Source organism: Lampris incognitus, chromosome 9 (assembly GCF_029633865.1).
Source record: "Lampris incognitus isolate fLamInc1 chromosome 9, fLamInc1.hap2, whole genome shotgun sequence".
Lineage (NCBI taxonomy): Eukaryota > Metazoa > Chordata > Actinopteri > Lampriformes > Lampridae > Lampris > Lampris incognitus.
Window position 1 is genome coordinate 27,915,954 of NC_079219.1, and position 12,014 is coordinate 27,927,967.

The following is a 12,014-nucleotide window of genomic DNA, read 5'->3' on the forward strand; positions in this document are numbered from 1 at the left end:
GGTTAGTGAGTCTCAGAGCCAGCTGCTTCAGGGGACTCTTCATGGGACTCTCTCTCCCTCTCTCCCTCTCTTACTTCCTGACTGGTCTATTTTCATCAATCTCTCTGGGTCATTCATACACATTCATATACACATACCTTTCAAAACATATTCATTCACTTGTGCAGATTAGGGATCAATAGAGAGGGGAAATTCTCTACCTCTAGCTTCCTGTCAAGTACAGATCCTTGCCATTGATGCATGCCATTTTGGAGAATATGAACTCAAACTGTTCAACCCTTCCCTGAGTTGATAGGTGAGCTCTCGCTCACTACACCATCAGGCATGTAGCATCATTGGTGTCATGGACAGGATTGTGATTGCTTATTCTTATCGGTCTTTGGATATCAAAAAGAAAAGAAAAAAAGAAATGTATGTGTAATACAACGAGTGAATATTTGTGAGAAACATAATGACCGAAGAAAATAATTGTGTATATACTTGATATATGTTAGCAGTTAACTTATCATGATAAACTCGTGTTGCCCCACAAATCAAACCCAGTATGGGTACCACTTTATAATAAGTCATACTTGTTAATTACTCTATTAATGCTGTTAATAACACATTTATTAATGCGTTATAAATCAGTTTAGCAATACAAGGAAACATTTTCGGAGAACATGTGACCAACAAAGGGGCGGGCAGAAGACCGGTGAAGAAGAGAGTGCAGGCAGGGTGGAGTGGGTGGAAAAGAGTGTCAGGAGTGATTTGCTAAAGAAGGGTACCAGCAAGAGTTAAAGGGAAGGTTTACAAGATGGTTGTGAGACCAGCTATGTTGTTTGGTTTGGAGACAGTGGCACTGACAAAAAGACGGGAGGCGGAGCTGGAGGTGGCAGAGTTGAAGATGAGATTTTCGTTGGGAGTGATGAAGAAGGACAGGATTAGGAACGAGTATATTAGAGGGACAGCTCAGGTTGGATGGTTTGGAGACAAAGCAAGAGGCAAGATTGAGATGGTTTGGACATGTGTGGAGGAGAGATGCTGGGTATATTGGGAGAAGGATGCTGAATATGGAGCTGCCAGGGAAGAGGAAAAGAGGAAGGCCAAAGAGGAGGTTTATGGATGTGGTGAGGGAGGACATGCAGGCTGCTGGTGTGACAGAGGAAGATGCAGAGGACAGGAAGAGATGGAAACGGATGATCCGTTGTGGCGACCCCTAATGGGAGCAGCCGAAAGTAGTAGTAGTAGTAATAGTAGTAGTGGTAGATGTGACCAACGAGCAGCGTACATATAATATGACTTTAGAATGTAGTGGAATGCATTGCGTTATATTTTAAGTTGATTTTTGTGCAGTAGCAATGACAACTACAGTAAAAGTGACTAAGTTTAAGTTTAATGTTATAGCGGTTAAGTTTAGGGTTAAGGTTAGGTAGTGATGTAGTTTAGGGTTAAGGTTAGGTAGTGGTTAAATTTATGGGTAGTGATTAAGTTTAGGGTTAGGGTTAGGTAGTGGTTAAGTTTAGGGTTAAGGTTAGGTTGTGCATAAATTTAGAATTAAGGTTAAGGTTAGGTAATGGCTAAATTTAGGGTTAACGGGTTAACGTTAGGTAATGATTAAGTTTAGGGGGTTGGGTAGTGGTTAAGTTTTGGGTCAGGGTGAGGTAGTGGTCAGGGTTGGGTAGTAAAGGATTACATATAATCGGGATTATGTAATCAGATTACAAAAGTAAGTAACTATAATCAGCCGATTACATTTGAAAACATTTGCAATTAGATTATAGTTACATTATGAAGGATTACTTGATTACATGTTTATTACATCTTTGAAATATGGCAGTTTTAAAATCATGAAACTTTTTTCATGATAACCAATGCTCTATTACCTTGTGAAAAATGCATCTGACATGGGGCTTCTTAGACAAGCGCTCTACTTTGTGGTAGTGATGGACAAAACAGTTATTTTTAGTGTATTGAATCATTAGAACCAGTTTATTAAAAAGATTCCTTCAAAATATTTGTTCACCGAATCGTTCATTGATTGACTCGAGCTCCGACTTCGTAGCCCCACTCACTGAACTGAAATTTGGCCGAACGTTCAGTTCAGCTCACTAACGAGTGAACTGAGTGGGTCGTTCGTGAAGAATAAGATGAGAATTTAGTTGGATAAAGATACCGTTGTCAAGCTGACGTATACTTTATAGCATGTATATATCTAGCGAATTCAGGGGGCAGCCGGCACGCGAACGCGGGTCCACGGGCGACTGTGCTAACCAGTCAACTAAAGGGTCCGACCCGTCAGCCAACCGGGTAGCGTGCCTAGTTATCTATGATCCTTACCTAGTATATTTCGCGACAACTCCTCCCTGTGGCCTTTGAAAACATCAGCAATAGGGACGTCCGGGTGGCGTGGCGATCTATTCCGTTGCCTACCAACACGGGGATTGCCGGGTCGAATCCCCGTGTTACGTCCGGCTTGGTCGGGCGTCCCTACAGACACAATTGGCCGTGTCTGCGGCTGGGAAGCAGGGTGTGTGTGTGTGTGTGTGTGTGTGTGTGTGTGTGTGTGTGTGTGTGTGTGTGTGTGTGTGTGTGTGTGTGTGTGTGTGTGTGTCCTGATCGCTGCACTAGCGCCTCCTCTGGTCGGCCGGGCGCTTGTTCGATGGGGGGGGGGGGACTGGGGGGGAATAGCGTGATTCTCCCATGCGCGACGTCCCCGTGGCGAAATTCTTCACTGTCAGGTGAAAGGAAGCGGCTAGCGACTCCCCGTGTATCGGAGGAGGCATGCGGTAGTTTGCAGCCCTCCCCGGATCCGCAAAGGGGGTGGAGCAGTGACCGGGACGGCTCGGAAGAGTGGGGGTAATCGTCCGGATACAATTGGGGAGAAAAAGGGGAGGGGACTTGAACAAACGAAACAGTACAGTACACCCGTAGATGTTTATGCCAGCATGTTTTTGGGTTTTTTTTGCAAGGGTAATTGACCAATTCTAATCGCCGAATATGTTCCACTGTATATCATTACATTACATTACATTACATTCCAGCCATTTAGCCGACGCTTTTATCCAAAGCGACTTACAATAAGTGCATTTAACGTAGGAAATCAGGAGAACTACTAGTCATCAGAGGTCATAAGTGCATCTAAACAAGCATCTAAGAGCAAAACCAGTGCTAAAGTAAAAGCGCAAGAAAGAGTTTATTTTTAAATGAGTGAATACAATAAGTGCTAAGAACAAGTAACAGGGTAGTATTTCTTGAAGAGGTGAGTTTTCAACCTGCGCCGAAAGATGGGCAGCGACTCCGCTGTCCTGACATCAGTGGGGAGTTCATTCCACCACTGTGGGGCCAGGACAGAAAAGAGCCGTGACCGGGTCGATCTGTAGCAGGGGCCTCTGAGCGACGGGGCAACCAGGCGTCCCGAGGCAGCAGAGCGATATCAAAGTAAGTTATTCCTCTCAGGTTGACAGGTTTTTGCTAAATGGTGACTTAATATTTGTTTTGTTTTTTTGCAATGATGATTTATGGATAATGGAGTTTTTAATTCCTTTTTATTTACATTGAAAATGTAAAGAGTAAGTGCTCGTCGTGCACTACAAGAGCAAAGTCTTCCATGTGACCTTTGATTAAAAAACAGCAGCAATAAAAACATAGACAAAAAACTAGCATCCCATAAGTTGTAGAATACATAGCCTACAGTACACTTGTAGTTTGTGCCGGTGCTGCTTTTGTAGGTTAATTTGATTTGACCAAATGTAAATGCTGAATATGCAGAATACATTTAATTTGCACTGAAAATATTTTTGAGCTATTTAAAGAGTAAAAAGACTATTTGTGGAAATAAAAATGTCATGGCTGCATCATTTTTTAGTATAAGGTGCAATATTTTCAATGTTTGATTTTGAAGTAATTCAAAAGTGTTCAGATTAGATTACTTTTTTTGCAATCCGGTGGATTACATTACTAGTTACAAAAACTGCAATGTAATTTGTATTCAGTAACTGACTACAGTTCAAAGTAATCTGACCCAACATGTAGTGGTTAAATTTAGGTTTAGGGTTAGGTAGTGATTAAGTATAGGGTTAGGGTTAGTGAGGCTCCCTTATAACGGTTTGCCTATCTTCGTTAGGGATGGGTATCGGTAGGATTTTATCGATACTACTACTCTTATCGGTACTGCTTATCGGTTCGGTACTTTATCGATACTCGTATCGGTTCTTTTTGATTATTATGCAAGAAAAAAAGACACTTAATTGAGAACAGAATCGACATTGCTTTATTATTCTATTATATAACTTTATATAAATATAAACAAATATTATTTATTCAGCAGCAACAGCAGCAGCAATGTTTTAAATGCGTCTGAATTATAGACTTTATAATCAACATTCAACAACAACAAATAAGATAAAAAAATAAAAGTAGATAAAGATAAAGAAAAAAAATATATTAAAAATAATTTTTTACAGCAAAAGGCTAACGGAAGTTCAAACAAACAAGAACCTAGAACATTATCCTAACAGTTCTTCTGCAGAAAAATCAACCTATCTGCCTTCTCCGGCAGGAGTCGTGATCTCTCCTGACTTATAGTGTGCCCGGCTATTAGCCTAGCTAACTCCGTATCTATGGCTTATATATTTGTAGCTAAACAATTAGCTAAGCAATTATATTTTATTTATTGGCCTATTCGTAATAATTCGTTATTAGCCTAGCTAACTCCGTATCTATGGCTCATACGGCTTGAGTGCAGTGGACGTGGATGGAACACTACGAGCAAAGCAGTCGAAAACGCCGCATTTCTGCAGATTAATACCATGTTTCGACAAAAGATGTTTCGACAGATTGCTTGTATTGCCACCCTTACTGGCGAATGATTTGTTGCACTTGTGGCAACGAGCGTTGTTGTCATCGACTTTTGAAAAATATACCCAAACTTTTGAACGTTTAGTTCTCTCCGCCATGATGAGCACTTGAGCAGAGCTGTCTGTGCGAGTGTGAGCGAGTGTGTGGAGCACAGCACAGCCCCGCCCCTCGCGCAGTAAGAGAGAGACAGAGAGATGGAGAAAACGGCAAACAAGATTATGTTCGCGACGTTTAAATTCCTCGAAAAACACAATTGCCACAATATAAATCTCACTCCATAATTTCTCGAGTACCTACCGACTACCGATAGCAGAACCGAAAACGTCGGATCTTAAAAATGCTCCGGTTTTTACTAATTTAGAACCGGTTCCCGTTTAGAACCGGGTTTCAGGGGGCATCCCTAATCTTCGTCTAATCGCATACTTTCCAATAGAATGTCTTTAGTCTCTTCCCACATTGGCTCCCAACCTGGCAACCCAAAAAGCATTTTTATTAATGCATTACGATATCTTATTACTGATTTATAATACATTCATGAATAAGTTATTAACTATTAATAAAGTAAATAGTAACCACTTGTAAACTCATCATAAAGTATGCTTTATTTTAAAGTACTTGCCCAATATGGCATAATGACTAGGATTATGCTAGAGCATATCCCAGCAGTCATTGGACTCTTACATACAGGGTTCAATTTGGGGGGTGGGGGGGTGGGGGGTGGAAGGGGATGCTATCCCACTGTCTGAACAAAATTACAAAAACCAAACTGCCGTGCCCCCTCTCCATCTCCTTTGTACTGACAGCTCCTTGTGATATATCTTAATAAAGGAACATTTTCCATATTGGATATTTGCACACCACATGTTCAGTGGACATTGAAGCGAATGAATGTTGCTATAAAAAGAATTCTTAACACACTCTAAAGTATAACGAGTATAGATTTACTAAAAAATACATATGCTGTATTATGATATAAACAAAAGGTAGTCTAATCAGAAACTAAACAATAAGACCTGTTTTTGATTGATGGTTAAGAATAGTTAAGAATATGTAAGCCTATGACAACAGTGTAAAAGCTGATTGTTGTTTTTTTTTAATCCCACCGCCCACCAGACCCCACCATCCCCATTGAATTTTCTTTTACATATCAACTAATATATATGTTTTCATTTATTGCTGTAAACCCCGGGATTATAAATTTGCAGCTAAACTCTCTCCTGGATTAAAACTGCAGTGTTTTCACTGGGGGCCAAAGGCAAGACTAAACACTACCTAAACAAGGCGGACGTCAGTTCACAGGGCTCTGCTGGTGAATCTGCGGCCTTGTTTCTCTCCGGGGATGAATGGGTGCCACGGAAGCCCCGCCCGCCTCGGACGTGACGAACGCCAATGGAAACGTGCAGTGCGCGGTGGCGGAGCGTCACATCATCGGCGGTGGTGGTGTGGAGCCGTTGTGACCTGGTCGCGTCTCTCAGGATGACTTATCGAAACTTCAGGTTGAACGCGTAGCTCGGCAAAAACTCAACGGAGGAGAATTTTTACTTTCGCTGTTTCGTGGGAACACCCTGTGATCATTTCCGCCGTTTGAAGGTAGTGATTTTTTTTCCGGTGAAGGGAGAAGAGAGCGCTGCTGGCTTCTCAGTCGGCGTGCAACCAAAGCCACTTTGATGCGACAGTTAAGCTAACAAGCTAACGGGGGGGGGGGGACTGCTCTCTGAAACCATTCAGCTAGCGTGTTTGCTAGCTAAATTGGTGACGGGAATATACGGAACGACGGCACATAACAGGATGAATGGTGATCTTGTCCGCCGTCTTCAAATGAAGATCTCCTCTACGGTGTTGGGAGTGTTGTCTATAGGATGTTATGGGTTCGCTGGCTTGGTTTGCTAAATTGCAGGAGAGAGATTACTGTCCTAGGCAAGAAGTCTACACTCACCTGTCTCCTCAATAGTTTGATGTTGGTTGTAGCGCTACACACAGCTATTAGCTTATACGTGGCCAGTGTATTCTAACCATATTCACTGAAAAGCTGAAGCTGAGATCCCGCAGCAGAGTAAAGGTAAACAGAAAAGTAGGATGTCACGTTTGAAGCCCTAACTTGAACGATTGGATCACTCTGTGTAAAAAAAGAACCCAACAACTTTAGCCGGCTAATCGTTTCAACTATTGACGAGGAGAGAGGTAGATGGTCAATTTTAAATCGCCCACATGCACTGGATCAGTCGTCGGACTTGTGAACGGCATCAGAAGCAGACGGTGGGAGACGTGAGCGCAGAGCCCTTGCAGCCCGGGGGAAGATGGCGGAGCGTCCCCACTGGAGGTGGTGAAAGAGAAGCTTGTCAACTTACTGGATTTATCGCTTGGCAACTTGACCCCGACCGCAGGACACATGCAGGCCAAAAAACGCTACTTAATTCTCTTCTCTGCCTGTGCGTCTCTCGTTTTGCTATTCTGCTTCGGGGGGATCCAAGTCCCGCTGTCCAGACGGGGTCCCAGCCGGCGTGACAACCGCAGCTTCAACGGTTACCGGTCGGCCCCGCAGTGGCATCCGTTCTCAGGGGCCCTGCCGCCGTTCAGCCCCGGGGACCAGCCGGACAGCGACGATGACAGCGGCCATATGTCGCCGCGCCAGAAAAGGGACGCCGTCTCCGGCGTTTACGCGGGGAAACGCTGCAGGATTGACTCCTGCTTTGACTTCTCCCCGTGTAAAAGCAACGGATTCAAAGTTTACGTCTACCCGCAGCAGAAGGGGGAGAAGATGTCGGAGAGTTATCTGAACATCTTGTCCTCCATCGAGGGCTCCAGGTTCTACACCTCTGATCCAGGTCAGGCATGTCTGTTTGTCCTGAGTTTGGACACGCTGGACAGGGACCAGCTCTCGCCTCAGTATGTCCACAACTTGAAAGCCAAAATCCAGAACCTCCCCCTCTGGAATGGGGGAAAGAACCACATCATCTTCAACTTGTACTCTGGAACATGGCCAGACTACACAGAAGACCTGGGCTTCGACATTGGCTTTGCCATGTTGGCCAAAGCAAGCATCAGCACAGAGAACTTTCGGCCCAACTTTGACGTCTCCATACCCCTTTTCTCCAAAGACCATCCAATGACAGGCGGGGAGAGGGGCTATCTTAAACATAACTCCATTCCCCCTTATAGGAAGTATATGCTTGTCTTCAAGGGAAAAAGATACTTAACTGGAATAGGTTCCGACACTCGGAACGCCTTATATCATGTCCATAACTCTGAGGATGTGGTCCTCCTCACCACCTGTAAGCATGGGAAAGACTGGCAGAAGCATAAGGATGCACGTTGTGATAAGGACAATGCAGAGTATGACAAGTGAGTAAGACACACACATACAGTTACCATCAGCACAACATAAGGTCTGTCAACCCACATAAACCATCATTTACGTTCCCATTTTTTTCAACATTTCACTGTTGTTCATTGGAAGTCTTCTCTTCTTACAATTCTCTCTTACTTACTGTGCGATTGTGTTATCATGATTTGTTTTCATGCTGCTGCTCCATGGGTTTTGCCTCGAGCACACCTGTAGGGTATAAATATGGAATTGGTGACACTATCAGTCATGCGATACTTAATTATACTGGGCCAGGATCGTTTGGGACTGTTTGAAAAAAACAGCTTCCCATCAAGTTATTTGTTGGAGGGCCATTTTAATATAACAACAAAGGTGATTATGTGAATAGCTGTAATATGTAACATTTGAATTACATTGCCATGAGACAAACATAATTAGATTTGTTTTAATGATTGGACACAAGGACAATTTTTATTAGCCTAATACAATCAACATCCTCATTTTTCTATTCATCATGCTGCTCCACAGTTGATAGCTTTGATCCCCTTGCAATTGAGCCTCATGAAGGAAGCCCCATTTTGCATCACGCATATTGTTTTAGCAGTTGAGCTATACCATGACTGAGACATGACTGAGTTCATTCCTCTGAATATGAAAACATAAAACATTTTATCTGCTATTATTTTTAATATTACGATACATGGGCTATAATTTGATGCTGTGTAGATTTTCCCTTTGAGGGGTTGTTATCATTGTTATTATCTGAGCAGCCATTCTCAGTCACTACTGAAGACAAAATTGCATATTCCACTGCCTCAAAAAGTTGCCCATGTATCATCACCTCTTCATACAGCCATGCCATATGGATGGATGGGTCCAAATCTCATGAGCAGACTAGCCCCCCCTGCTTCAATCAGTGGGTTCACCCCCCTCCCCGCTCCAACACCCACCCGACCTCCAACCCCTCCACAGACTTTGCCGTGTTGTCACTGGTGACTGTATGGGGTTGTGTGTTTGACTGTGGCTCTTTGGGGTGGATTACCCTGGACAAAGCGCTGGTGCCAATTTGGGGAAGCTGCTGTAGCCCTGTTTACTCAGTCATTTCCCAGACAGACCCAACCCCATCAGCCAGGAATGCCCGGGCCCCAACCTGTGTCCTGCCTGACCCTTCTGTTGTTATGGGGGGGCAGCTGCAACTGACCCACATGTCAAACTTTAGCTGTGTTGTTGCTGTAGCTAATGTCGGCAGTTGTTCAGTTTGGGTGTCAGGCCGTTTCACAGCAGATAAGGTAGAGAGACTGTTCAGTAATAGCCTGTGATTTGGATTAGAGTGAGAGCAACTGAGTGTTTATTGTCCCAAAATCATAAGCCTGTGCTGATGTATTTTTCATATCAGGGTATCTAATGGGTTTGTTTACCATTGATCCACAAAGCATTCTTATGTTTGCATCCTTTTGCAGGTATCTGCTTAGCAGGTTCATTTCTTGGCTTGGCATTGTAATTTTCTCTCCATCACTCCAAAATGTGTTATCTTCTCTGTCTCTGTCTGTCTTATCTGTTTCTCTCTGTCTCTGTCTCTCTCTCTCTCTCCCTCTCCCACTGCCCTTCTCATTTTTTCTGTCAGTTTTTACAGTGAGTGATCACACAGTGAGAGGGGTGGCATCATATTCATAACCATAACCCAAAGAAGACATTAATCCCCCTGTCATTAAGTGGCATGGAGGGAGGAGGCTGGGTTTTCTCTCTGGGTATCTGACTTGTGGCTGTAGTCAACCAAAGAAAATCGTGGTCGGCTGAAATTGCATCTACTCTTCAACCAAGTGATTGGTCGCGGAGAAAAAATAATCTGCAAGTTATCTCTAGATAAACTAAATTAGCCATAGTGCACTGAGTGTGCTGTACCTGGTAGCCTTATTAGCCTAAATGAATTATAAATAAACATAAAAAGCTAGTATTTGCAGACTATTAAATAATTCTTAATCTAATTATTTTATACTGAAATGATAACAACAGACTCAGAGTTCACCAGCATGGTGTGCACTTGCCCATCGTCATATGATTTCCGAAAATAGTACTATATCAACTGGTCATCCCAGTACAAGAAGTACTGAGAAATATACAAAATTTTAAGATAATTGCACGGTGGCACAGTGGTTAGCGCAGTTGCCTCACAGCAAGAAGGTTCTGGGTTCGAGCCCCGGGGTAGTCCAACCTTGGGGGTCGCCGCGGGTCGTCCTGTGTGGAGTTTGCATGTTCTCCCTATGTCTGCATGGGTTTCCTCCGGGTGCTCCGGTTTCCTCCAAAGACATGTAGGTCAGGTGAATCGGCCATGTTAAATTGTCCCTAGGTATGAGTGTGTGTGTGTGTGTGTGTGTGTCGGCCCTGTGTGATGGCCTGGCGGCCTGTCCAGGGTGTCTCCCCGCCTGCTGCCCAAAGACTGCTGGGATAGGCTCCAGCATCCCCGCGACCCTGAGAGCAAGATAAGTGGTTCGGATAATGGATGGATGGATGTTTTTGTCTTTTGTCTTTTATAGCACCCTATTTCCCGGACTACAAGTCGCACTGGCGTATAAGTTGCACTCAGCAAAAAATACATTGTTGTGAGGAAAACAACATATATAAGTCACTTTGGCATATAAGTCACATGTATATGGTGGTACCGTCGAAATTGAATGACTGTAAAACAGACATTCCAATTCTCATCAACATAGCAGGATGGTCAGAGTAGTGGCCATTTTTATTTGAACCCCTGCCATTGCAAAGAAATGTGACCATTGTAGTGGGCTAACTTCAATATAAACTTCTGTATAAACTGACTTGCGGCAAGTAGGGTTTGGCATCAAGAACCGGTTAAAAGTTGGAATTGGTTTGAAAATTCCGATTCCAATGGAATCATTAAAACTTTTTAATTTTGATTCTGCTTATCAGTGCCTAAACAAATTTCACTTGCACTCATTTCATGCATGCATGTTTTCTTATTTCCCTAAGCTACACACTGGTGAGGTTTTGCAGTAATGACCAAACTAGCAGTGCAGTAGTATGCCCATTTACGGCCCCACTGACATATGTTAGCACCATAAAAACTAACAATAATCACCATGTTCATTTGAACTACTCAAATGACCACCGCAAACCATTCAATGTCTGTGCTACTCATTCAATTTCTATGGGTGGTGTAGTATTTTCAATTGAGTCACAAGATTAAACAGTGCCATCTGGTGGCCTTAGTTGAAATGCAGCGTCCGCGTTCGACAAAATTAGTCGCAGGACAAGCCAGATGAGTAAAAAAACAGCGACTTATAGCCCGGAAAATACGATAATAATAATAAACAGGACCCTCCACTATTGTTCCAGCCCGCACTGTGTGATGTCCAGCACCGAAACACAAAATAGCCTATTAACTTAAAGCTTTTAATCTTGTATACATAAAGTCAATTTTTAAAAACAACATTTATTTAAGAAAAAAAACAGCTTAAAGTGAGAACAATTTAGGCTACATAAAAATCCTATAACAGAAACAGGCTCAGCTATATGGATTTTTTAATAATCAATAAGCTCAAAACTGGCTGAGCATAATTTAGTGGATAGCTAAATAACAGTACTGCATACCATAACAGGACTACAGGCTATTAAACCTTTTAAAAAGAATCTCTAAAATGAAATAAAGTGCCTAATTCAAACAAGGCAAAGCAGGTCTCCAAAAAGAAAGTGCACAATTCCAGTACTGCATTAAGCTTCAGTTATACTTTCCGCATAGACATGAGCTGACTTAAAATCGTGACGAGAAAATGTTTAGAGCTTTTATACTATAAAACGAAATAAAGTGCCCAGTCTCCATTAGATTAAGCGA

The 12,014-nt window shown here is 42.9% G+C and overlaps 1 protein-coding gene across 1 annotated transcript in view; it reads left to right on the forward strand.

The window, feature by feature from the left end:
- The first annotated feature begins 6,292 nt into the window (after nucleotides 1–6,292).
- LOC130117537 (exostosin-1a-like) overlaps nucleotides 6,293–12,014 on the forward strand; it is a 77,956-nt gene continuing 72,234 nt past the window's right edge. Inside the window, exon 1 of the mRNA XM_056285640.1 lies at nucleotides 6,293–8,181. Within this exon, the coding sequence (XP_056141615.1) occupies nucleotides 7,229–8,181 (953 nt within the window). The 5' untranslated portion in view covers nucleotides 6,293–7,228. The remainder of the gene's footprint in view (nucleotides 8,182–12,014) is intronic.